The sequence below is a fragment of the Epinephelus moara genome, chromosome 20 (genome assembly GCF_006386435.1).
Source record: "Epinephelus moara isolate mb chromosome 20, YSFRI_EMoa_1.0, whole genome shotgun sequence".
NCBI classification, from domain to species: Eukaryota; Metazoa; Chordata; class Actinopteri; order Perciformes; family Serranidae; genus Epinephelus; species Epinephelus moara.
This window is the reverse complement of record NC_065525.1, coordinates 37,443,290-37,471,235: the sequence shown is the minus strand read 5'-3', so window position 1 is coordinate 37,471,235 and position 27,946 is coordinate 37,443,290. Positions and strand designations below refer to the sequence as shown.

Below are 27,946 nucleotides of genomic sequence, written 5' to 3'. Positions count from 1 at the left end.
CAAAATGATACTAAATACTAAAATGATGTTTTCTGGTCCCTCACAGGACGAAACGAGTTAATTGCACGGTACATCAAACTCCGCACGGGGAAGACGCGGACCAGGAAGCAGGTGAGTTCCTCTGCGAATGCCATTTAAAGCAGCCCCTATTTTTGAACCCCTCCAGAAAAAGTCCTCCCCTGTTGAGTGATGCCCCAACACCCTGGGTACACCCCCTCTGACCCCCACCCCTCAATTTCTCACTCCGTCTCACTTGGGGGGGCTGGACATGACGATTGATTTAGGGCCAGGGCCCAATGCACAGATGCTATAGGATCATGTGTCGGTGTTGTTTCTTCACCACCTCATGGATCTGGTGCTTGTTAGAAGGGGGAAGAAGCCAGGGAATATGGTGATCTGGATGGGAGACTGAGGCGGGAAGGGCAAGGGATTTGGAACTCTATCCTCACTACGGCATCTGATATGGAAGGACTGATGTATGGGCAGTGATGGATGTGGAGAGAAAGGGTCCCTGCTAAGTCATCTGGCAGACTCAGTGTGGGAATGAAAAGAGATGAGTGGAGATGAGAGGAGGAAGGGTGGCGGGGGGGCAGCGAGGGATCAGAGATGGATGGTGGGACAGGTCGGAGGGATAGAGGGACACCTGCTGGTCCAACAGCAGTGAACTGGCAGACTGCTGTGTTGCAGTTCAGCTTCTTAAGAAAGTTTCTCTTACAGGAACAGAAAAGGTTACCGACAAAGACAGAGCAACAAAACCATTTCATGTATTTGTAATACATACTCAATCCACATCACAGTATAGATTGTGAGATGGGACTAGGCAGACTAAAAATAACAACAGTGTTTCATAAAATAAAAACAATTCAGCTAATATAATATTTTAATTGTTATATCTCAAACCAGTGTATCAAAGGTGTGGCCCACAAACAAAAATGGTGCTAAACAGGTGCTATGAGGCACATAGTTGCTATAGATTAGAATAGATAAACTTTATATACATATAAAATGTTCAATAAAAAGGTTCAGAATCCTGGACTAAATGCGTACTGAGAAATACGTTACCTTTTCAGACCTGGAATATTTTTCTTTTTGAAAAAAAACAACACTTGTTTAATATGTTATCCTCTGGAAGAACACTTTTTGTATTTGTATTTGTTTATGCTTATTTATTTATTTAGGCTATTTGTAGGCTTTTCATGTAGCGTTTTCCATTCTTTTCCCTGGTAAACTAAACTAAGCTAAGCTGAAGAACCAGCAAAAAGGTTCTCTACTGGTTCTTTGGTTTGGTTTGGTTTGGTTTGGTTTAGTTTAGTTTAGTTTAGTTTAGTTTAGTTTAGTTAGATGAGCTGAGCTGAGCTGAGCTGAGTTGAGTTGAGTTGAGTTGAGTTGAGTTGAGTTGAGTTGAGTTGAGTTGAGTTGAGCATAGCATAGCATAGCATAGCATAGCATAGCATAGCTTAGTTTAGTTTAGTTTAGTTGAATTTACTGGGGAAAGAACCAGTAGAGAACCTCTTAAGAACCATAGATACCCCTTTTCCATCAAATTAGCTGGTTCTTGAACTGGTTTGTTCATGATTCCTGGAGCCTTGGTAGCCTGGAAATCCAGACTCAAATCTAGAAAGATTTAGGGTCTGGCTATGAGTAATGCAAATGGCCCAACTCGAGGGGCGACACCAAGCATGCATTTGTAAATATCACTGCACGCAATTGGATAACACTACGACCAATCAGAACAATACACAGGGTGACGTATCCAGAGCTTAGCTACCAGCGGAGCTAACTGGTAGATTAGACTCTTGCTGTATCCGGTCGGCAAAACAGCAAAAACGTCCTTGCAAAGGAAGGATTCGAGCACCGTCTTCTGTTCCTCTTTTAGAGAAAAAGCCAAGTCTAACTCGTTCATTGTAGCGGCCAAAGCCGTTTCAAACAACTGGTGTTCATCCGTAGCCACCTTGCAGTGTTTACTGACGGATTCCGGACTTCGTCGTCGCAGCGCTGTCGTCATCTGTTTAGCTCGCCTCTGGCCCGCCTATATCAGATACACCGATGTGATTGGTGCAGCTCGGCTCCAACGGCATGGGTAATGAGCATCATTACTGATCAGAGTGACTCACTGAGCAAATTCAAATTGTGCTCTCGCAAGAACTCTGGATTTCCAGGGTAGAGCCTTGGTACTATCACCACCAGTTTTGATCAGCTTTATTATAATTAAGGACCTGGCGTCAATGGAGGGCGGGGCAAAACGCACAACAGAAGTAAACGATAGCAGCAAAATCGTGAATTACATTGTTTACCTGCTTACTTTTGTTCTGTTGGTACAGATATTTGTTTTTACCTAAAAACAGGCCTTTGATGATTTCTCACATGACTTCTCCATCCTCTCTTTCCAACTAGTGGAATATGACACGCTCACTGATGTCTTCGCTGTTCACACTTTAGGTCAAGGAAAACCTGCTATTTTTTTTGGTTCCAGCTGAGAACCAACTCTTTGGGTTCGGAACCAATTTATGTTTGACCAAAAGGCTCTGAACGGTTCAAAATTAGGTGCGGGAGATGGAATGGAACCGGGTTTATGATGGTAGAATAGGGGAAACAGAGGCTTAAAAGGTTTTCCACTGGTTCTTGAGTTGAGTTGAGTTGAGTTGAGTTGAGTTGAGTTGAGTTGACAAACCATGTCATAGAAAAAAAAATCTGTGTGCATATTGGCTGAAGTAGCTGCCTTAACCCAAAAGAAACCAAACTGTTCATTAAAAATGATTTGTGTTTTGTATAGATTTCAGACTGTATATTTTTTTGCTTAGTAAGGTTATTTCAAAAATGTTCTTCACCCTGTTTTATTCTCCCTGTAAAATGGAGAATTTCAAAAGTGAACTGCAGAATTGAAAATGTATACAGTTTACAAAAAGACATACCCATAAAACTTCAATTAGTAGCCTGAGTTATTATTTGCTTAAATCACTGAAATCAACAGGCCTATATTTGGGACAGGCCTCTACATGGGACAGGCCTTTAATTCCTTTCACACAAAACAGTTGCTCAGTAAAGATCGGCTTTTATACATCCGAAGAACTTCTATAAAAATAAACAAGAACTGCTTGGCAACAAGACCAGGTGTCTTATTGAGACAGGCCTTTATTTGTCTTAATGTGTAGCCACAGCGGGCTAGTAAATAGGACTGGGCGTTTAATTGGGACTAGGCTTTTAATTGAAGTTTCTGGGTATTCTTTTACTTGGCTTTTATTGTATCGAGCCAAGCATAAAAGTTTTCGTCCTCCATCATCTGATAGAAGTGAATGGAATTTCGTTTCTGATTCTCAAAGCATTGAAAAGTAAGATTTCTTTGCAAATCCCGCTTTTGAGTTAAATTAATGCCCTGTGAGCATTCTTCAGTCCATTCTCTAAACCTGCTCATCCCCTGCACGTTCACTGGGGGCCAGTGTGCTCTGGTTGAGAGGCAGGTTACCCTGCAGTCAGGTTTTCACACGAACATATTCACACTCACACCTTAAGCCAATTATGACTATCAAACTCACCTGCATGATTTTGGACTGTGGAAGGGAACGTGGACACACATGGTTAAAGGGTGGGTCAGGTTTGAACCCAGGACGTTGTCACTGTGAGGCAACAGCGTTAACCACCAAGTCATCCATTTTAGCTAACACTGCAGTCCAATTAATACAATGCTGTGTTGTCTGTTTTCTGTTTTTCAGGTATCTAGTCACATCCAGGTTCTCGCCCGACGGAAAGCCAGAGAGATCCAGGTGAAGCTGAAGGTACGCTACGTGAGTCAACCCCTTTCTGCTCTTTTATATTCACTAAATGTTTTTGAAAAATCCGTATGTGTTGCTCATTTTAATGCACATACGAGAAAACAAAGGAAAAAACAAGGAGATGTGGATTTCATCAGATCGATAATTGCAAATCTGCGTGTGTCCTACTGCACAGATTCACCTGAGCTCACCACCAGAGAGGAAAATAGTCATAGATGTGTTAAGGGTGTGATTAGTATGTTGCATTTCTTTTTTATTTGAGTTTAATCAAGTTGAGCAGCAGCAGATGAAAAGAAGGTGAAAACATTATTACCCTATATTATTCTCTCTTATAATGAAGTTTCATGATTTGTTAAAGGTATGTCAACATCCATGGCTCCTGCGCTGCCATAAATTCACATCCCATCAACACAAAGGCACAAACGATTGGATATTTTAATTGCACCCTCTAATTGATGCTGGTTTTAAATGGGATGCTGACACATTTCGATGAAATGTGAACATATTTCAGGAGGCCTGAGGCTCAGTGTGCACGATTATGAGCAAGATGAACCAAACGCAATTGTCAGGAAACAAATTAATCCCTGCATTATTCCTTCCAGGTATTACATCAAGTGTACCTCAATAAAAGTTTTCCTGTGTGCTACGCTGAGAGCTTACACATCCCTGTCCCCCGAGTACTTTCTCAGTTTACATTTCTCATCCACGTACGCCCACATACTCGCAGCCGCAGCAGGCAACAGGACTCTTCCCTCACCTTGGACGGCAGCCACAAGGGTTCAGCTGGCAGGGCCCGGCAGCGGTCACAGGGTTGGCCCCTGTGACCGGCCCTTTTAAATGCGTCTTTGGTGTAACTGAGATCCCTACCACATGTACCCCCCATATTTCAGCTATGCCCTTGTGTTAGCCAGTTCTGGGAAGAAGAATGCACCGTGTGGCCTTGCCCATTAGGGCTGGGCGGCAAGTGCTTGTAGTCCTCTGTGGTTTGGAAACTGCTGAAGGAGTGGATTCAAAAACAAGAGGTGTATCACTTTTCAGTATAGGACAGGAAAGACAATTTGTTGCTATCTTGCTATTTTAAACTCAATGGCATTAGCATTTAGCGGTTTTGATGCAGTTATTAGCATATTAGCTTGTTGCCTGGCCGGTCTTCCAGTATGACCTCCAACAGAAGCTGGTTGTCATCACTGGCTTGCCCGTGCCAAAGCAATAAACTTAACTCTTGACCCAAAGGTCCTTGACGGTAATATCACCTTCTCTTCAGCTCTCTGCCTGGCAGGGATTCGCCGATGATGCAAGCTGGCCTCGGCCCTTCATTTCCCTTTTTAGGGCCCTGCTTGTGTTACCAGTGAAGTGGGGCGCCGACTTAAATGGAGCCTGATGAGTGCTCACCCTTTTGCGTAACTGTCTGTTTGTCTCGCTCCTCTGTCCCTCTCCATAGGATCAGGCTGCCAAAGACAAGGCCCTGCAGAGTATGGCCACCATGTCCTCAGCCCAGATTATCTCACCCACGGCTTTCCAGAACAAGATGGCTCTCCAGGGTCTGTCTAGGCCAGCTTATCCCACTACTGGTGGGGTGAGTCACTGACATGTGTCCTCTATGCACTCTTATTCACATTAACCCAAAAGGCTGAGCAGTAGGATTTGGCAGCATCTAACTGTGAGTTTGCAGAACTTAAATTTTTCCTGTGTGTCAAGCGTGTAGGAGAATTACTGTATGGTGGCTGACATGCATCAGCAAAAACAGGAATGGCCTGATTTAGAGCCACAGTTTGCTTTGTCCATTCTGGGCTACTGTGGAACAACATGGCGGACTCCTTGGAATAGGACCTGCTCTGTTTATGAATATAAATGGCTCATTCTAAGGTTATGAAAACACAACAATTCTCATTTTTAGGTGATTATAAATTAATGAAAACACACCTGTGTATGTTATGTACCAATAGATGCCTCTAATTCCTAAACACTGGACCTTTAAAGGTATACTACGCAGTAATTGTTGATTACTATTTATTAACAGTATCGCCAGCAAAAATGAAAGCTAACCCCAGATTCACTCGTGTCATGGAACGAGCTTAGTTCGCGTGCTGTTTCACCTCGGTATTTTTGCTTTTTTTTTTCAGCACTGTGTCTGTGATTTTCGTAGCTTCCTCTCAGATGTGTGCTGCTTACAGTTTGGCACCTGGTCGCTACCTTTTCATAAAGTCCCAACCTCACCTGTGCACTCTGCCCAGGAACGTCCCGAACACAGGAGAATAAGAGGAAAATAATAAAATACAAGCAGAGGGCAGGGTCTCTGCAGAAAAATACACCGCTGCACACTTAAGTTATGATTGTGAGGGATTACTTTGGTTGTCTATAGATCTTTGAACCTGTTGTTTAGCCACGGATGATTTGACCTCTTTAGAACTTTTATAAAGTTACTTCAGAGTTAAATTAATTTTTCTTTTTCATCAAAAGTATTTCATTAATCGTGTGTGTGTGTGTGTCTCAAAAATACGTTAAACTTTGAGAGCAATATTTTCGTCTTTTTGATTTGATATATTTGAGCTTGATGGTTGTGTTTTTACTAAGAAGCCCCTCTCAGCTCTGTGCCTCTATTTAAAAAAGCAGAATATTATCTGAGAATTAGTGTCAACGTGGAACTGTGTAATATAGTTTGCACTCTTTTCTTCCCAGTTTTGGCACGGGGCACTTCCAGGTCAGCCAGGAGGCCATGAAGAGTGAGTAACTTTTCTTTTTTTTTCCTGCTCTCTAGTGCTACGTCAGTCATTCCTCATGTGATCAGCTTAATAACCATCAGATAAATTTCAGTCAGGGACTGAATCTTAGAACAAATTAAAACATATCAGTGCAATTATAAAGAAAAGTCTTCAGCTGTCTGACATTCAGCACACCACTCTGCCCCCTGCGTCTTTAGAGGTCACGTAGTCCAATTAGTACGTGAGATGGGGTCATGAAGGCCGGGACGGTGCATAACATGCCTCTCCCTCTCTTGTCTGTCTCGTCTCTCCAGCATTAAGCCCTTCTCCCAGCAGAGTTACGCCATGCAAGCGTCCGGCCCGACCCCTATAACAGGTGGGTGCTCTTTCTCCACCCTGCTGTGTTGACAGAGGGCTTTCATGCCGTCAAAGTGATGAGACAGCCCAGCTTGTGATGAAGCGCATGCACAAAGCTCAGAGAAATAGCTACAGTATCGCTGCATTTTCTTTTAAGGTTTTTAACATTGTCACACTTACACAGCACACTTAACGCACTCACTGCCCTCTCGTCCGCAGGTTATGAAAGCACAGCGGGGCTGTCAATGTCTCCCGGTGCCCCCCCTTGGCAGGGTAGAAGTATTGCCAGCTCCAAGCTGCGAATGCTGGAGTTCTCCGCCTTCCTGGAGCAACCTCAGGACCCAGAGAATGTGAGTAGACAAGACAGGAGATAGCTTTGTCTTATCTATACTGCAAAAGGGTTTTTATTCCCCACACAAATTTTTGATTATCTATTTATTTGCAATTACTGCAAAGTATTTGCCCACCAGGAAGTTTAACTGACAGGGGCATCAGATTCCTTAGATATGGTGCTTTTTACTATCTTTTCGATAAATTATTCTATTTTCTCAAAACTGCTTATTCACCTGCAAAAAAAGATTTCCTTCAACACAAGTCTTTCATACGTGCTTGTGTTTCTATTATTAAATTAGTGTTTTGCTGTCCTCTATGGCTGATTAAAATTGTATATTTCCATTTATTGGTGTGGAAATATTTTACCATAGACTGCATAAAATAATGGACGTAACTACTGTGACATCACCCATTGGTTTGTGGTCAGGCATTCTGGTCACCATCTTGGTTTTTTGGAGTCAGAAGTGACCATATTTGGGCAAGAGGCTGGTGCTGTGGAGGAGCGAGGACACTGTCCACAGACAGCCTGTCACTCAAAGCAGCCCCACCCTTAATTATGCATACGAGTAAGCCTTTATAAAAATATAAATGGGTGCGTTATATAAAAATACACCCCCTGTACAGTTGTCATGAATGTCAAAATTAGCGATAAAGACCAAAACCATGTTTCGTACCAGGCTGTAAACATGTTTATTTCTGCTGTAAAGTTGGGTCTTTTAACATGGGAGTCTATGGGGGTTAGTCTCGCTCACCAGACCTTTCTCAAGAAAAGAAAGGTCTGGCTGGGCCGACTCTCACTTTAAGAATGGAGAAAAAAACTCCCCGGCTGCTTGTATTTCTTTCAACCAATCACAATCGTTCTTGGCGGTGCCACAGCAACGGTGCGCTTGCAAAAATATTGCTGGGGGGAAACAGGTTTTGGTGTAACACGCCCACAAAAATAACGCATGGCAGAAAAATGGCTACATCTCTGCAAGATCAAACACCGCAAAAGTTAGTAAAGGACGTGTTGAAAACGGTTGAAAACTGCTACACAACCGGAGGTGGTAGGGCGGGACTTCAGCGGGTGGCTCGTTCTGCCCAATGAGAGGCTGATCTATGCAGCGAACTTCTGCCCACTCAAACTAATGGGGGTAAACTTGCTTTTGGAGCCAGCCTCAAGTGGCCGCTCAAAGAACTGCAGTTATGTGTTGGCATTATTTCTCAGCCTCAAAGGTTGCTGCTTTTCTTTTACACATGCTTTTCTAAACCCTCGTTGCTGGATAGTCTTTTCAGGGAAAAACTACTCTGGCACCGAGCTGTCTGAAATAAAACAGATGAAGAACCTAGTTAGCATAAGCGGTGATTCAGGTGCTAAAAATTTAGAGATTCAAAATTTTATTTTCTAATACACGGAGAACAATTTGCACTACACAGTAAAGTAATGGCCAGCAACCATACAATCAAAAAATGACATTATTTAACTGAAAATAAACAAAAAAAGGACAAAGATGTCTTGGTGAAGACTGGATATTGTTGTTAAATACTTGGGTATTTTGGTGTGTCAGGGTATGACAGCAACCCACAAAGACCACGAGATAATGTGTATTAACACATTAAGAAAATACACACCAGCACAACACATGATCATGAATGGTGCAAGCGGGAAGAAAAGGGTGGGACCTCTGAGACAGGTGACGGGAAATTACAAAAAACATGACTCAATGGAACAGCAGGCGCAGTGTGACAGATGTCCTGGAGCGCCTTACAGTGAATGCACTTGGCATTAATGGCAATTTAGCAAACTGGACACTTGTCATTTTTTGGCTCCGTTCATGTCCTGTTATGCACTTTTGTCTCCCCAGTTCAACAAGCACCTGTTTGTGCACATCGGCCAGTCCAACCCGAGCTACAGCGACGCCTATCTGGAGTCTGTGGACATCAGACAGATCTACGACAAGTTCCCGGAGAAGAAAGGAGGCCTGAAGGAGCTGTTCGACAAAGGGCCGCACAACGCTTTCTTTCTCGTCAAGTTCTGGGTAAAAATATTATCGTGCTTTATTTAGAAAATCTTCTGTCAAGTTCCTCTAAATTCAGTTGAACCTTTTTTAAATAATTTCAACAGATAAATCACTAACTTCAACTAAAACCCACTTTTATTTAAGTTAAGCTCAGTCTAATACTCTGTTTCTCATACCTCAGAGCATATAAGCCTACTCAAGTCATGAAGGTGAAGTGAGAGTACAGTGAATACTCTCGGTAATGTTTTGTAGCACCTGTCGGCTGTTAATGGCCTAGCGGTGTTAACTGTGTTGAGATAGCTTAAGCGTCGGAGTTAAAGGAACTTAAGTGCGATTGAAAGCCAGAATGAATGGAAAGTCATTGCTCCTGTGACCCGACTGCTGGTTTATATGCCGGCAAAGAAGGCATTGCCGTGCAGCAGGCATTAGGCGTGGGCGTATTTGTATATGTCTGTGATGTGTGTGTGTGTTTGTGTGTGTGATTGTGTGTGACAGCAGCCTTGGGGAGAGTGGCAGGCCTGATCTTTCACCAGGGGAAATGTGAGCCCAGCCACCTGTCTTGGCGCTATTAGACTGAGTCCAACCCTCATGCCCCCCCTCCCCTCCATATACTTATTTATAGATAAGCCCCCCCAAAACACACACGCACACACACAGACAAACACACAACGCCCCCCAGCTCACCATTACCCACTGAGAGAGATGAGAGAGTAGAGCATGATGACAAAGTCGTCTTAAGCTGCTGCAGGTCAAGGAATGAAGACAGGTGGAGGAGAATGTGTGATATCACTGAAAACAGGGGAAATATGCAAACTGACAAAAGAGATCAGAGACAGGAGGGGAGTACGAGAGTGTTATTGGGCACGTCCATTTTGTTCATTGCTGATCAGGCCACTTGCCTTATACCTCAGGACAAGACCTTTGGTATTTGACTCATGCACAACACGTCCACACTTTCAAAACCCACTCTGTTCTTTACCTCAGGGTACCTCGCTCCACACATACATTCCCACTTTATTGAAGTGGATTTTAAAGGCCAGTTTTGCTACTTTTTATATTGTGGGCATGTTGGTTTTACAGCAGAGGACAGTAAGCGCGATAAAGGGAAGCGAAAGTACATGTACTTCAGAAACTCTTGCTAAAATCAGTGTGCTGTGATTGCACAGCAGTGTTGTCACAATGAATGTCAGAGAAGCATTGAACTAACTGAAATTCATGCACCGACTCACTGTACATTTTTTTCAATGTTATGTATAAAGCCCAAGATCACAAATCACAATTTACTTCAGAGGGATTTACAGCATTTGACATTCCTCTGTCCTTGGACCCTCAAAGTGGATAAGGAAAAACTACCCCCCAAAAATGATAGAAACCTCAGGATGAGCAGCTGAGGAGGGATCCCTCTTCCAGGACGGACAGACGTGCAATAGATGCCGTGTGTGCAGAACAGATTAACATGATAAATATACAGTGATCCATGTGAGAAAATAATAATACATTAAGAGAAAGTGAGACAGAGAGAGATGCACTGCAAACATAGTAGCTAAAATAGCGATAGTATATGTATGTGACAATAATAATCATATGTGTATAATAATAATAGCAGTAGTAGTAGATCAGGCAGGCCCACGGCAGCAGCGCAACCTCGACCCACAATCCAAGCGTAGCAGCTTCTACTGTTAGAGAATTGCTTAAGGACTTCCTGTTATATGAAGAGCTGAGTTGGAGAATGTCTTATATGAACACCATATAAATACTTGATGGATAGCGTGCTTAGTGATAGTCCCTTCACTCAACAATAAAGATACCAGTAATAGAAAATACAAGACAGATGTCACAGATGACTATTCATCACTAAAGGAGGAAAAAAAAGGGCTGCTAATGAAAATAAAACCTGTGCGTACATTTTAATGAGACAATGGAGGGAAAATATATTACTCACATTTTGGATTTTGTGACCTGTACTTCAACAAATGTGTCCCCAACCTTTTCTTGTGGTTTTAAAAAGTCTCATCTGTATTAAAGTAATAATGCCATTTCGTCATTCAAAATAAAAACATACGATTTAGATCTTTTCCACACCATCAAGACTTATAATTGAAAGATTAAAAAAAGTATTTAAAATACTCTATTTAATTACATAAGCATAGATTTGGGTGATACCGATGTGTATTTCAAAATAACTAGTTTCTGCTTGTTGTAAAAAAAACTTAGCCTCTAGGTTTCCTTCCTCAAGTTTAGACAACAAAAGCATGTGGTTAGGTTTAGGAAAAATGTAATGCCTTGGCTTAAAATAAGTACTTTAACTTGGTGGAACAATACGTCACTGGTGTAGTATGCAACACACACTAGCACACTACATTGCTGTTTTGATTTCATATTGGACATCGTCCGTGGTCTGCCTGGATGAAAGTTTGGATTTTGTTTGATCAATCCATCTCGCCTCCCACACACCCTATGCAGACGATCTTGCTCTTTACACGACAGTTGTCTGGTGTGTCTCATACTGCGGCTACATAGTGCCTAGGTGCATCGGTATCTGACGCTAAGGGCCACTGACAAAGCGTCACCAAGATATTTTCAGGGCTTTTTTGCCTTTAATCAATAGGACAGTTGTTTTAGCGTGAAGGGGTGAGAAAGAAGGGCTATGACACGCAGCAAAGGGCCATAAGCTAGAATCGAGCCCGCGGCCACTGTGGCATGGACAAAGCCTTTGTACACGTGGCACCTGCTCTACCAAGTGGGCTAATGGGCGCCCCTCACCTATGTTTCCTCTATTTATAAGCGATGCGGGCAGCAACAACAAACAACATTTCACTCATGCTAAATTCATCCTGAGCACAGCCCTAGGGAAAAGGACCCAAACACATCAACCAGCAGGTAGAACTGGATGTCTTGGCAGAGTGTTGACTACAGCTCTGCTGCACAAATCTCCTCCGAATATGTTCCATTAAACAAGCTGCCATATTTATTTCTGAGTGCACAAAAGGAGTCAACGCACAGTCTCTGGAACCATCTTATATGGGGACCTGCCAGCACACACACACGGGGCACAGTGTGAATTTTTCTTTAACATATGGGGGGAGGTTAGACTGCACCGACCTGAACGTAACTGAGCCTAAATAAACTCCCAATGTTTTGATCTATAAAGGACATGTGCGGTCATGAGAGCTGTGAGAGGTTGTCTTAGGTTAGGCATCATGCCTACCATGCTCTCGGTCTACGATAACCTCCCTCAATACTGGGTGCTGTTTCAGTGGCACCTGAATCATGTACGGCAGAGCTGCTGTGCATACCAGGTGACCCAAAAACATCCAGCCCAAGGGATGAGCTTTTGGCACCAGAGAAACCACAGGGAACAGTGTCTGTCTTCAGCATCAACATGCACACACACTGCCACAACAGAGTCTGATACACAACGCTGGGGAGCAGTCTCAACATATCCCATGAGGGACTACCTTTAGACTTGAACTCAGCCACAGTGTTTTGCGAGTCTTAAATATATGGCGCCCTGAAGGAGAAGTTGTTTAGGTTCTCTGCAACCTTCAGAAGTTGCATGGATCCTTTGTGGTTTGGTGCAAGTCTGGAGATGCTGATGGTGAAGGGCCTTGATGTCGCCTCAGTCCAGAATGTCCAACCATCATCACTACCAACACCACTATTAAGCGTGGTCAAACTTGATTGCCATCATCCTCTGATCCACTTTGTCAAAAATGTGGTGACTTGCAAAGCAGATGTGTAATATAACTTTTAACTGCTGCGGTTCAGAGTGCCAAAGACTGAATGTCAAGTTCAAAGTGCCGCCTTGCAATCTCATGCCACCAGATGGCTTTGTATATATGACATTACCCTTCTCACATGTTTGACTGTCACGTTATTTATTGTGGACAGATAAAAGACATTGATGAGTGACACCTTTTTGGAAGTAGTCTTCTCCGGTCCTCGGAAAGAGCAGCTGGTCAAGCCGTGGCATTTGATTCAGGGCGGAGGGGAAGGAGGGGATGAGTAGCCCCGTCATATATCATAAAGAAAAGGGGAGCAAGACGGTAATAAACGGAAACAGATAGAAATAGGGACACAAGAGATAGGGCTGGCAGGAGAAACAGCGGGTGCCATGTGAGCAACAAGTCATTCATCATTGAAATATTACTCTCTTGATTCATGTCACAGCCCCGTGGAGTCAACAGTTATGACTTATGCAACTCCCCGCTAGAGGAAAACAAGCTCATAACACTGTCCCCTCTCAGTCTGTTCATCTTATTGTATCCCAAGGGGGTCCTCCAATTCTCAAGGCATCCATGACAAAACACAGAAATGCTACAAAACAGCTGGACATTTCAACGCCTGTACTGCGGAAAAAATGCTCTTGGCCATGAAAATAAGCAAAATGAAATCCTCAACACGTCTGAAAATACGATAACTTTATTTACGCTGTTGTAAAAGAGGGGAAGAGCCGATCTGATGTCGCCGCAGTGGTACAGCCACGTGGTAGGTCATGACTTGGGGGTGTGCTGAGGCGAAGGTTGGCATGGTGACGGTGACAGGCGGCTGGCCCACCTCCAAAGCTATGGCATTCTAGATTGAATTTCCAGCAAACCCCCCTGTCGGCCGCTGGCTGCCCTGCCCCGCTCCCCACCTTCCTCCTCACCCTCTCAGCGCCCGTGGCCCTGTCCTAACGGATTGTCTCACGCCTTTGAAGTGCCGAGGGAATCCGATTTGAGCTGGCTCTGCTAAATTGTTACACAGCCAGCCTGCCCACCATGATCTAATCAGCCAATTGCATGCTGCTGATTGTAATTGGATGAATTCCCTCGCAGGCTGTTAGGGAAGCAGGGAATGGCGGTTCGGGGAGGGTCACTAGGCCCCAGGGATGAAGACAAATAGAGGAATTACATGAGCCAGGGATGAAGATGAACGGGGCGATGAAGAGATGAGAGGAGGCTGAGCGGTGTCTCAATGGCCCATTAGGAGACAAGAGCCCGACAGGGGAAAAGGTAAAACAGCCCAGCTGTCTGACGGAGGAGACGACACCTCAGTCTGATCTAAAATCAGATTAGACTTGCCTCAATTCAGACTTGAACTAGTGGGAGGATCAGAGAAGGTGAATCTGCATCCACATGAGGATGAAGAAACTTGACTCGGCCGTTAAATTGAACTGTGAGGTCATATTTTTGCGAAGTTGAGTACATAAATGTTTGGCATTTGATTCGTTTTAGTTGTTGCTAGGCAACTGACAACAAAATAGATGTTGCCTTGTTTTCTTTTTGCAAAAATGGTAAAGAAATTTTCTTTACTGGGTTTGAATATTAGGAAGTCATTTAGGAATTTGAATTTATTATATACATGTAAAAAGTAATTTGGGCTCTTCTGAGTGTGAGCTCTCAGAATAATTTGGCCAAAGGGGAGCACAGTTGTTGGCCCCCTCTCATACAGCTAGCAAATTGTCTTTAGTTTTTTAATGGGTCCAGTGAGCTCCTCCAGAGTTAAAGTATAGTCAGGCTTCACCTTCAGGGTGTCGATTATCAAATTTTATTTGTCGTTTTTATCAAGACTACTGTGATTGGTTTAAAGCAGTGGTTTTTAAATGGTGTGCTGTGATGCCAGTCCAGGTGTGCGTGGGACTCTGTGATAACCACACATTATTATTGCAATATTCAACTGGGCCTATACAAAAAGTTATGATTGAATTTTTAATTAACTGTATCAGTATGTCATGCGCACTCATATCCTAATAAAGAGGCAAAAAATGTTATTTAATTGAATTGAATTGAATTTGATTCAATTTAATTTAATTTAATTGTAAAAGCCTTCAGGGGAAACCGATTTGTCACCGTTTGCGCATGGAAATTATAAGTGTGTGACACATCAAAAGCCCTGATTGGCAGCTAGATTGAGGGATGATAATTTAAAATGAGAAAGCCTTGAGTGGGACAATGGATCACTTTATTGTACGTAGCAAATTACAACAAAGCACCAGCGAAGACGACCTACCACTGAAAGAAAAGAAAGAAAGTAGACAGTATCACAAAAGCTACCTGTCTTATTTTTTCTTATTTTTATTAGTGATGGGATTTCTCGTTCACTTGTGAGAGCCGGTTCAAAGATGTGGTTCGTTCGTTCGTTTTTTTTTTCTGTGTGTGTGTGTGTGGTGGGGGGTGTTAGTGGATTCAACGACGAATCGCATTGGTGATTTATTGCATCACGGATATTGTAACGTGGACCCAGAATAGACTCCACAGATAGATATTGTAACGTGGACCCAGAATAGACTCCACAGATATAAAGTTTGGTGTAGCCATAGCAACAGCCTTTATGAACAACAAGTAGTGATGTGACGTTTGCGAACAAGCCGAGTCTTTGAATCTGCTCTTTGAAGTGAACGGGTGAGCGGCTGCACTGTCTTTCTCCCTCACAAACTAGTCTCTCTCAACTTGTTCCGGATCAAATAATCTGAAATTAATGGATACAGAGTAAATTAAAGCAAAAAACAAAGAAATTAGGAACTGGTTCGTTCACTCTAAAGAGCCGGTTCAAAGACTCGGCTCTCTCGCGAACGTCACATCACTAATTTTTATTGTCTCATGTCGTGATAAGAGTGATAACACATGTTACAGAAGCTATTGTGCACAGGTGTGCTATGAGATTTTGGCTTGACCAAAAACAAGCCAGACCATTTTTACCCCCTAAAGCTGAAACATAACTTGTGATTCAATTTTCTATCACTGACACAGTGCTGTGGAGAAAGGTCTTAACCTTGCAAGACTATGAATCGCCTAACACATACATACATAACACATTAAAACAGGATTGTTGTGGAACGCAAAATGTTAACTGTGTCTGTATTGGTCTATCTACATCAGATAATAAGTAATTTTAAAAACCAAAGAATATCAGTATACGATTTCTTAACTCTACATATTGACAACGTTTTCAACTAGCCTATGTACTTGAACAGCTTAATGGAATTCCAGAAATTCAGTCATTGCTTTTGGTTTTCATGTGCCACCCCAAGATTTTCAGTGTCCCCTTCTGGCCACCCCTAAGAAAAAAGCACAACACTTGAATGCACCACATAGGTCAAAGATCAAAATCTTCCACTGTATTATCGCCTTACAACAAAACAGACGCGCGCACACACACACACACACACACAAAGAGATACACAGCACCTTGGGAATCTTGAGGCTGGATTTGACAGCGTTACACCGGGTCAACAAGGTTCTGGCCAGTGAATGCCTCTTGGCTTTACAGAGAGACACTGAGAAGCTTTGTTGAGCTGTAGCACCCTGGGTGATGTGTCTTTGTCAGACTGTCAAAAGTGTTCCTTGAGATCTTTATCTGCGAGCAGCAAAGTAGACGTTGATATTGTGTTATAGATTATGGATCTAGTGCTGTATATCCTCGAGGTTTTAGATGCTTAGTGTGTAGCAGTGTGTGGTGTAGCACACATGTGTCCTCATACATGCTCAAACACCACCGGGCTGTTTTTTCTTGGGTCTGACTGGCAGGTGTGTTTTGATATTAGTTGATCCTGACATATTATCTGTTTCCTCTTCTGTAGGCGGACCTGAGCATAAACCTGCAGGATGATAGCAGCTTCTTCTATGGTGTTTCCAGTCAGTATGAGAGCTCTGAGAACATGATTATCACCTCATCCACCAAAGTCTGCTCCTTTGGCAAGCAGGTGGTGGAGAAAGTGGAGGTAAGGATACCGAGGGTTATCATTGATATTGTATTTATAGGTAAACTTAATCTGGAGTATGCTGGTAGTCATACACTTGCTCATTAATTATAAAACATTACTAATTTTCCTGGAAGGTTACATGTATTGCGACACAGTTTCCCAGCTCTCCAGCTATTTCTCATAATTTCTGACACTGAAAAGGGAGCAAACCTTAAAATAATTAAGCAGTCTTACTTGTATTTGCAGCCAGTTCACAGTGGTTACAGTGGTCTATTCTGTGAAGTCATCATAATCCAGTGAAGCTTTAGATATGCTCATTCCTGTCACCTTGTTATTGTTTGCGTCATATATTCCCTGGGTTTTGCTTTTAAAGATTAACACTAGATTCTCCACTGGCAGAAAAGGCACATTGATCTCTGTAGATTAAAAGATATTAATTAATTTAAGACTTTAAGACCTTTTAAGACTTAATAGAGACAGCCCTAACCATCCAGTCGGTTGTGCTTGTTTGGACTGTATCATGAATATTTTAAGAGAACTGGTGTTCCATGATGGCGCCCTATTCACTCCAAGTTGCTTAACCAAAATTATTTTTTGTCTGGCTTTAGCAGGTCTCCACATTTTGGGGCAGAAAAAGTTTTACAAAGGCCCGCACATCTAGACGATAGAGACAAGGTGCTATCAGAAGGACATGGAAAGACAGAGTCAGCACACTATTTAATGCTCCCTTTAATATTTTTTAAACTTAACCACTGAGGTGACATTTCAAAGGTCAAGCTTGAATATGTATTTACATGTATGTGTGTATTAGTCTTATGGGGGGCAATAGGACCAGGTGAAACATTTATGGGAGCATTAACTAGTGTGTGGACTCTTTTGTCCGTCTCCAAGTTTTTGGGCCCCAGAGTAATTCATTTTTATTGAATGTAAAGGATCAAATTCCCATATTATTAGGAAGCCCCAAGACTTTTTGTGACACTCAGAAAAATGTTTCATTATGTTACAGTTGTCGAAATGATAATGTAAGCGTAAAGGTATTTTATCTGCAATTCTGACAGTGGCCATTGGGCCTGATTGGCCTCACAGCAGACAGGAAGCTCCGTAGATGCTACCCAGAATTATGAAAAATGTTCAATGTCCTCCTCTACATGTTTTTATGCCTCCACGATGATGATAGCTGAGGCCAGAGGCATCATCTTTTCAGGTTCTACATCTGTCCGTCCTATTATCATGAATGCCTCAAGGGAATTTCTTCAAAATTTGGCACAAACGTCCAGTTGGACTCATCAATGACGTGCTTAGAATTTGGTGGTCAAAGGTCACTGTGACCTCACAAAACATGTTTTTGGCCAAAACTCAATAATTCATACACTAATTATGACAAAATTATATATAAATATCCAACAGGATAAAATGATAGAGTGATGACAATTAAAGGCGCCGTATATATCCTTGATCTTCGGTTTTCCAGCGGACCATTCAAGCAAGTCTGGCTTCTCTGCTGCTAACGCTGCTGCCGGGATACAGCGGAGGAGGAGCCGGCTGCTAATACTTTGTACCGGGACACTGCTAATGCTGCTTGCCGTGCTGCTAACATTTGTTTCTCAAAAAAATCAGTCGGGTCGGTGACCCACCTGCACATGGGCTACAATGTATGATCGAAAAATGAATAACAGTTGAAAGTATTCGAAATGTCCATCCCCGTCTAGCTATGATGCTAGTTAGCCAACTTTGGCTAAAGCTTACCTGTCGAGGAGAAGAGTAGCCACTTCGACATCCGATTTCAAATTCTTCTCCGCTTTCAACCGTCTCCACCGTTCAAAAGCATCTCCTATATAGATCCTCACTTTGCCTCGAGTTTTGTCTTGGTGTTTTTGGGAAACATAACGAGGTCGTTTGGGTTTAGTCGCACCGGCGTCAGCCATTGTAGCTCAGTCGTAACTGTAACTGATGCTGAGACTCTACTGACTGCGTGACTGGTAGACGGCGGTGGGTGGCGCAACAGGCCAAAACACAAATTCAAAACATAAACATGATTTGCAGACTGTAAATTTTTTTTAAAAATGTGAATATTCTGGCTGTACTATTGTTGTCGGTGAGATCAGTATGTTATATTAACATTATTCCTTAGTCTCTGTGACATATTAGGAGGATTTTACGACTATTTGCTTTAGATTTCTTACATACAGCTCCTTTAATATCCAAAAGGTCAAAGGTCAACTTCACTGTGACAACCCAATGTTCTGCAAAAACACTTTTTTTTTTGGCCATTATTTAATGCCATATCTCAGGAACAGAAGGGGACACTGAATCGGGGACACTAATCTTGGATGTCCACCTTGAAACTGTGCTGATTGTATAGATCTGCTGTGCTGCCACGTTGAAGATGTGTGTGAAGCATTTCTTTTTTAGAGTACTTAGTTTCTTTGCACCAGTGTCCATATCTGAAGCATTGTCAACTGTCATGGCTACATATGAGTCTGGATGTAAACTGCAATTTGACTGGTTTGCGTGAGCATACAGCAACAAGGCTGTTATTCTAGTTTGGGTAAAAAACATCTATTTTTGTTTAGTTAATAGTTTGTAACTGTAATATTATTCTGAAAAAAATTAAACTACAAAGCTACGGCAGTAACAGACTCTTGATACAAGGATTGATTTTTGCTTTTTTTTTGTGGTGTTAAATAAAAAGTTCAGTGGGATTAAGATATTATATTTACAGACATTTACACAGAATATTTTATTCTTTTATTAGACTATTATTATTATTATTATTGAAGGCAGTGACCAAGCCCATTATAACGTGTTAGTTGCCTATAAATTCAGTAAATGTCTTTTTTTTTTTAATGTTTTTTTTCTTTGAAACCATGCCTTTGTGTGCTTCACATTTTAAGGAAAACCCCTAAGTTCTGTGACAGCACAGTTCAAGAGGTTTGCATCACTGATTGCTCAATATCTTTGTGACATTTCAACATTAAGAGGTCAAAACCACTACTATCACCCAGAGGAGTGAATGACTGCTACTGGTGGAGATGGATTCCAGTCAGTTACCACTGATCTGTGGTCAGGGAAATGACGTGATTAACAAATCTCCCCAGCATGACTAACTGTTATGCTTCCCGTTAACTAGACAGAATAGCTGCCCTGCCCCCACCTGCTGCTGATGGATTGTACAATATAAACACATACACACACACATCCCTAGGTAGAGCCATCTGCCTCAGTCGACCACATGATGATATTTAATGGCTTCATCATTTGATTACTGTTGTCACGAGAAATATGTTTATTGTCATATCTGGCATGCCATATGCTGCATTAGGTATATTATGTTACACATATTACAGCTTATCACATAGATGCTCACGTCTAATGCGTCCAATTGAGCTTCAGTGGAATATGTATCCCCATTGTTTTTACAATAGATTTCACATCTCATCCTTTAATATGTTTTAAATCCTCTTAACACAATGGTATATGTTCTCATTATATTGAACCGTGTGCTTTTATTGTGTATCTTTTTTTCCCTAGACGGAGTATGCACGTTTTGAGAATGGACGCTACGTGTTTCGAATCCATCGTTCCCCTTTATGTGAATACATGATCAACTTCATCCACAAGCTTAAACACCTGCCGGAGAAGTACATGATGAACAGTGTACTGGAGAACTTCACTATCCTACAGGTAACCATAGCTATCAGAGATACACAGTACATGTGTGTAGAGGCTGGGGATTTCAGTGCTTCAGTCTGTTTGCGTGCATATTATACTTGTAGTATTGTAAAAGTCATTCAGGTATTCTCCTAAATATTAAAATAAAAGTGTGATAGTTTGGAAAATATGTCTATTTTCATTGCTGAAAGTTAGAACTCAAGCAAAATATAAAGCTATAGTTGGTTAGCTTAGCTTAACGTAAAGGCTGGAAACAAGGGAAACAGCTAGCTTTGCCCTGTTGAAAGCAAAAAAAAATAAAAAATCCACCTACCAGCATCTCTGAGGTTCACCAGTACGTCATGTCATGTCACATTCAATATGTTGAATCCTTAAAAAAACCAAAGGGGGCTTTGTGCCTGACAAGACACTTTTGAGCAGGGGCGACCTTAAGCATCTGGGGGCCCGTTTCAAGAGCTAATGTGGGACTCTTATAGGACTGGCAGTCGCTCATCAAGAGGGTGGCACTGGCATGGAGATTTTAGGGGTGGCAGAAATAAATACTGTATATGCTGATTTAATCGCAAGCAATCACATATATCAATATTTGCTTGGAAATGCCCCACACTGAGCGTAGCGTTAGTTCAGGCAGGACACAATGTCAAGCTCAGCTCACATCCCAGCTACACCAGCTGATCTCAAACAGCCCAGTCAACTGATGGAGCAGCTGATTGATGGAAGGGAGTCAGCTGATAGACCACATGATTCCTTTCTATGCAACCAATTAGCAAATCTCATTCAGGGCGCCCTATTTAAACTGCTCTGGCCTGCTTACTGTTGTTGCTTCCTCTGCAAGCCGCTTTGCAACCTGCCTCCACCCCAGCTCCTCCTTTTCATGCTGTGTCTGACTTATCAATGTCATTTCTGTTTGTCATTGATGCTGCTCTGTTCTGTTCCGGGGGGTCTTTGCTGCTGCTCTCCCTGCCTTAGGCTCTCCACATAGGCATGCGAGTGCTGAGAGGTGTGTTCTCTCTGCCTTAGGCTTTCCATGTAGGTGCGTGGAAGGGCGCCTTATGCTTTCCACGTAGGGGTGTGGAAGGGCAGAGAGGTGTGCTCTCTCTGCCTTAAGGCTTTCCATGTAGGCGCGTGGAATGGTGGAGAGGTGTGCTCTCTCAGCCTTAAAGCTGTCCACGTAGGCGCGTGGAAGGCTGGAAAGGTAATGAATGAATGTATTGAGGCATCAGATTGTGCCACAATGCATTGCAACCAGGTAGCCCTCAAATAACAGTGTTTTGTTCTGGCTTCTGATTGGCCAACATGGCTGTAGGGTCAGGATCATTTCATCACCTGCTGGTTTGGCGTGCTCTTCACAGCACCTCAGTTGTGTTTTGCGTTTTCATTTACTCAGATGTTTTTTAAAACCTTGCTTGTGTGACAGGATTTGTTTCAGATTAAAGGAGGCAAAACACTTTCTTCATGCACATTTGGACAAGACACTAAAATGAATTTGTCTGCAACACCTCCATGCATTGAAACACACTCATCGTCATTCATCATTCATGTAGTTCCATTCATACCATTATAAGGTGATGAAGCATACAGGGCTATATGAAGGCTCAAAATGTGTACTTGCTTTGGGTGTCAACATGCCATAAATGGTGTGAAACAGGAAACTGTTCCATCTCTAAATAAAAATGGTTCGATGTGATATTTTCTATGAACAACCTTGACAGACCATTAACAGCTGGTAGCAATTTTTCACTGGCAATGAACAGCATTTTTTATGGTTTCTTGCAGAGTTGAAACATTTCATCCACTTTACTGTAAGTTGGACTTTTCTGAATGAGCCGGTGTGCTCCTCAGAGAGCAGACACAGAGAGGGGAGTGAATAGAGTAGAGTGTATCACCATAGCAACAAAGTGGTCCTCAACACCAGGGTTCAAAGACATTGTTGTCCCTTCCATTGGTGGCTGCATTCCTACTGGCCAAGGGACAATGACCATATTGAGCCCACACTGACGACTACATGGCAGCATGTCATTAGGTTTCTCAATGGGCTGATTTAGCTCTTATTAACCATGAACAGCTCCTAAACAGATGTGCACACGCACGGGCACAGATGTACACTCGCATATAGACAACAGATGGGTGCACTCACAGATTCCACATTGCAAGGCTGAGCACAATGGATCGATATGTCTCATGTAACAAGTGCTGTGTTCAATGCAACACATAACCAGTTTATGAAGTTGTGTGCTTGTTTTGTGCTTGTTGCATTGTCACACTCCTCCCCGCTGTGTTTGCAGATACAGTTGAGTCTAACACATGGAATAACAACATTTTGACCAGAGAGATCATGTTTCATTTATATATTATTTATCATTATTTGTATTTGTTACGTAGTTTTCGAGACTAGACAATTCTGTCTACTGAATCAAAGTTACTTTACTGTTAGTCATAGATTTGTCATCATCTTCAATTTCAGAAAGCCCAGTATGGTCATATACATATATGGTAAAGGAGGATGTCACAGTATGATCATAAAATTATTGTTGCGATGCATGTTCTCCCCATGTCAGCGTGGGTTTCCTCTGGGTACTCCAGCTTCCTCCCACAATCCAAAGACATGCAGGTTGATTGGTGACTCTGAATTGTTCATAGGTGTGAATGTGAGTGTGAATGGTTGTCTGTCTCTATGTGTCAGCTCTGTGATAGTCTGGTGACCTGTCCAGGGTGTACAGGAGCCTATCCCAGCCCCCTCGCGAGGCAGAAATGGAATATAATATAATGAGTATATTTCCTGGAATCACCAAAAAATGAGAATTGCTGTGTTTCATTATCTTACAATGAGCCATTTATACCTACATAGAGAATGGGTCCCCATCCGCAGAGTTGTTGCCCTGCCACGTTTCTAGAGTAGCCCAGAAAGGACAAACTAAACACTGGCTGTAGATAGGGCCATTTGCATGTCCGTGTTGCTCATCATAGTTAGCAGCCCCACTGCAACCAGTGAAAAAAATGTTGTTTTTTGTTAGTTTTTTAATGTAAAACTGCTTTTTTCAGTGTTTTTAATGGTTTAATTCACCTTTTCCATTTGTTTTCGAGAGGAAAAAACCTCTGTTCCTAGTATTGGGCTCCTGGTAAAAACGTCCTGAATGTCTGGATCTTAAGTTATCAGAGACAAAAGGTGATCAAGCTTTAGCAGGTGCTGGGCTAGCAGCCTGTCTCTGACATGCCGGACAGCATAGAAAAAACACTGATTTGTAACGTGAAACTGCTTGAATGAAAGTAATGCAGCTCCCAGTAAAAACCTCCTGAACAATAAACACTTAAGAAATCTTAACTGGGAGTTCATGCTTGGCACTTGGGAGAAGTTTCAGCTGGTTGCAATCTGCAATCCTCTCTGCTAGATGCCACTAAATTTTCACAATGCTCCTTTAAGGGGAAAAATGATCTTAATGGTAATGAATCATGCTGTAAAAGGTGACTGAATTTAAAGAGCTGCTTTTAAAGAAGTAGCTGAATTATGTTTGAGAGCAAAGAAATTGAATCATATACTGTCAGTAAATTTTAATTAAATTTATATAACACATTTGCTTTATTGACATTGCTTTTTTCTTTTACATTTGAATACAATTTAAAGGCATGTACAACATAGTGTATAAACAGGCGTCATAGTAAAAAAAGGTTAAGAACTTTCACAGAAATTTTACACTTTGATACAATACTGGTTTTAAAAATAGATATTCATTATGTCTTCTGACATCATGACAAAAAGAAAAAAGTCCAAGGCATACAAAATGGGATAATTTTTTTATTTTGCTTTTGTTAACAGCCTGCACAAAGTGTTGGTACAGAAAAGATCACTGAACACCTACCAACAGATTTATAATAATGTTTATAACAAATAAAGCTTGGGTTAAAAATTTGGGGCCGGTTGAACAAAACACCTCAAGTTAAGATTTTCGTTAAGTCCTAGGTAAGATTTCCTCAAAATAAAATTGGTTGCATAAAACACTCGTGATTCTTCTTTTAACCCCCACAGTTTGACTGATCAGAACCCTCTGTGTTTGTCCACAGGTGGTGACTAACAGGGACACACTGGAAACCCTCCTGTGCATAGCCTACGTCTTCGAGGTGTCCACCAGTGAGCACGGCGCACAGCATCATATTTACAGGCTAGTCAAAGACTGACACAGTTGGAACTCACCTGCTCTAGACCCATTGTAGCACCTCAGTGAGCAACAACACTAAACAATGAACTACTTCCTCCGTAAGCTTAAAGCTGAAACCATACAACTCGGTCAGACGCCCAGAGAACAGCTGGCTCTGTCAGCATGCCCAGGAACACTACTACTGCTGAGGAAGAGGTGGATTTGGGATTGTGGAAGCTGAAACAGCCTTTGTGTGAAAAGTGGCAAGGAAAAAAAAGAAGAAGAGGACCATGATGCGCTGTGGTCTCTATACCAAAGGAGCCAAACCTAGCCAACAAGACCTGCATGAGAAAGTTGTAATTGGTGGTGTTTTTCATCTCATTTTACTAGTGCTTGTTTTTGATTTAGATTCTTTTACACACATGCATGTGCAGGGGATGTTTGAGGAGGAGTTTGGCTGCCTCAGGGTGCCACCTAGTGACTTAAATATGAAATACAATGGGAAGAGATGATAATAAAAGTAGACTGAGAATCCCTCCTTTGCACATCCATAAAATATCACTGTTTTTGGTGCCAATCGTTTGTGTTATTTGAGTAATTATGTACAGTGCCACATCCATCTCCTCTACACAGAGTTATGAAGATAAAGAGGCTAAAATGATTTAAAAGAGCTATTGTATTCACTTTGTTTGATGTTTAATGTTAAATGTTTCTCGTATTGTCTCACTGTTTTTGATTGAAAATGATCTGACTACAACAAAAGGCACATAATAACACTGCTAACTTGAACCAGATTTAGATCTGTAAGCTGATTACAGAGGTTGACTGTAACCATAACTTGCCCTGAAGTGTCAGATGAAAATACAAGTGTTTTACATAACTCCTCTGTCGCTGAGTTTTTTTGCCATCTGTTCAACTGACTGCAATATGTAGCACACTTATAACAGTATGTACATGATGGGCAGGGTGTTGTCATCCAAGAAAGGATGGCAGAGGTGATACTGTGGAGTTAGATTTGTGTCTTTATTACATGCGAGAAAATAAATGATATGAGAGAAAAAAAAATATTTGAGAGAAAAAGTTTTCACACTGATAGCAAAAAATAATAATATTTGAGACTAAAAAAAGTTTTGAGAGAAAGTATTTTGTCATAGAATATAAAAAAAATAATTTGAGATATTAAAAATAATTTCCGAGAAAAAAAAACTCTCAAAAACTTTTTTTACTCTCAAATATTTTTTTTTTTCTATCAGTGTGAAAACATTTTCTCTCTCTCAAAAAAATTGTTTCTCTCAAAACATTTTTCTTGTCTCTCTCAAAACCCAAGTCTTTGCTCTCGTGTCAGGATTTTGCTTAATGTCATGGGCGGGGCCACGTTCCCATTGGCCAGTCTCAATCGAATTGACAGCTGGGTGAGGATCGTCTTGGGAGTCGAATTCAACTGAATCATTCATCATCTGTGTCATCATCTTACCCAAACACTGGAGTCTCCCCTCCCAAATAACGCAGCGCATCTATGCCGGTGAATCGACCATGGTGGATGAATGATTCAGTCGAATTCGACTCCCAAGACGATCCTCACCCAGCTGTCAATTCGATTGAAGCTGGCCAATAGGAACGTGGCCCTGTCTATGACATTATTTTCGCAGAAAAAGCAAAATCCTGACACGAGAGCAAAGACTTGGGTTTTGAGAGAGAGAAGAAAAATGTTTTGAGAGAAACTTTTTTTTTTTGAGAGAGAAAATGTTTTCACACTGATAGAAAAAAAATTATATTTGAGAGTAAAAAAAAAGTTTTTTAAGAGTTTTTTTTTTTCCCGGAAATCATTTTTTAAATCTCAAATTATTATTTTTTTTTATTCTATGACAAAATACTTTCTCTCAAAACTTTTTTTAGTCTCATATTATTATTTTTTGCTATCAGTGTGAAAACTTTTCTCTCAAACATTTTTTTTTCTCTCATATCAATTATTTTCTCGCATGTAATAAAGACACAAATCTAACTCCATAGATACCGGCACACCAATACAACTGGGATGGACAGCCACCAAAAAGGTTCACAGGCTGAGATCAATGCAAAAAAAAAAAAAGTCAATTTATTTAGAACAGCCGTGCACGAAAAGAGGGGTGCTCAAAGTGCAGAAATTAATACACAGCAGCAAATGTTTCAGTCCTTGACTATCATCAGTGCACTTTTTATTGTATTGATGTGTGGGTCCTCTGCTGTCCTTTCTTGGTTGTCCATCGCACGGACACACCCAAAATAAACTTTTTTGTTGCCCTAAGTAGGCGCAGTTTCACAGCAGCATGTAAGCTCTGTCCTAATTTCACACTAGCTACATACTAATGGTAAGCAGGTTTTTGAAGAGGTGACAAAAGTCACCTATACTGAATCTGCTCAATTGTTGAGAGTGCTGTTGATTGTCCCACAATGCAATGCACACAAAGGAAGTGAAGGCTTCCAGCTGCAAGACATTAAATCTGATTGCAGATGGAGGTGCTACAGCTCCAAGAAGATGTCAGAAAACAAAAAGGTAAGCATACAGAACTGCAGCTTACAATTATTTTCAATACTGGTTGATGTGTTGATTAATCTTGTCAAATTGTTAGACTGTACAATGTCAAAAAATGGGAAAGAAATCCTGTTGCAAGGTCCCAGAGTTTAAGGAGATGTCTTTTGATTGCTCATTTCGTTTGAACAAAGTTAAAGGTATTCCAGTATGAGTAGCAAATCCTCACATTTAAGAGAGTGGAGAAAGCTGATAAATGACTGTTACGATTAATTGATACCATTAATGGAACAGTTGGTGAATCAGTTTCTGTCAGTCTCAGCTAACCCTGTCAGAAAGTCCCTCTTTGTGATGTTTAATTGGCAGTATCATTCCAGAGTTTCATATTATTATGTTAGCACAAAAATATATTGATATTTTGAATTGAATTTTAATGGAAAAAAGTACCCCATAAGTGTATGGTACATATTGTGAACTGTTAGTGGGACTCAGCTACTGTTTAATGGAGGTGAACACTGCCATCTGGTGGTGCTGAGACATTACTACTCTTTTCCTGTCGACATCAACTTTGCAATTTTGATGATGAAACTTTAGACTGGGTTGATGATGCGCTAATTCTCAGGCTGGTTACTTGAGTTTAACATTCATGACACTCTTTCTTTGAGGCCATGCTGGTATAATTCAATATAATATACAATCCACCAATGTTTGTTCCAAACCAAATGAGTTTTGGTGTAAGGTTTACACTGTCTTTACTCTTCAGTCTAAGTCACTATACTGATATTT

At 41.5% G+C, this 27,946-nt stretch overlaps 1 protein-coding gene across 2 annotated transcripts in view; it reads left to right on the top strand.

Annotated features, from left to right (window-relative positions):
- The window catches only part of LOC126408212 (transcriptional enhancer factor TEF-3-like), a 48,473-nt gene extending 22,927 nt beyond the window's left edge, over positions 1-25,546 (top strand). The window contains exons 2-11 of one of the 2 annotated variants that reach the window (XM_050073649.1): positions 47-111; positions 3,711-3,782; positions 5,212-5,346; positions 6,450-6,493; positions 6,787-6,848; positions 7,049-7,179; positions 9,007-9,180; positions 16,724-16,864; positions 20,378-20,530; positions 24,578-25,546. In XM_050073649.1, the coding sequence (XP_049929606.1) occupies positions 5,245-5,346; positions 6,450-6,493; positions 6,787-6,848; positions 7,049-7,179; positions 9,007-9,180; positions 16,724-16,864; positions 20,378-20,530; positions 24,578-24,691 (921 nt within the window). In that variant the 5' untranslated portion in view covers positions 47-111; positions 3,711-3,782; positions 5,212-5,244 and the 3' untranslated portion in view covers positions 24,692-25,546. The other variant, XM_050073650.1, reaches the window with a different exon arrangement.
- The last annotated feature ends 2,400 nt before the right edge of the window (positions 25,547-27,946 follow it).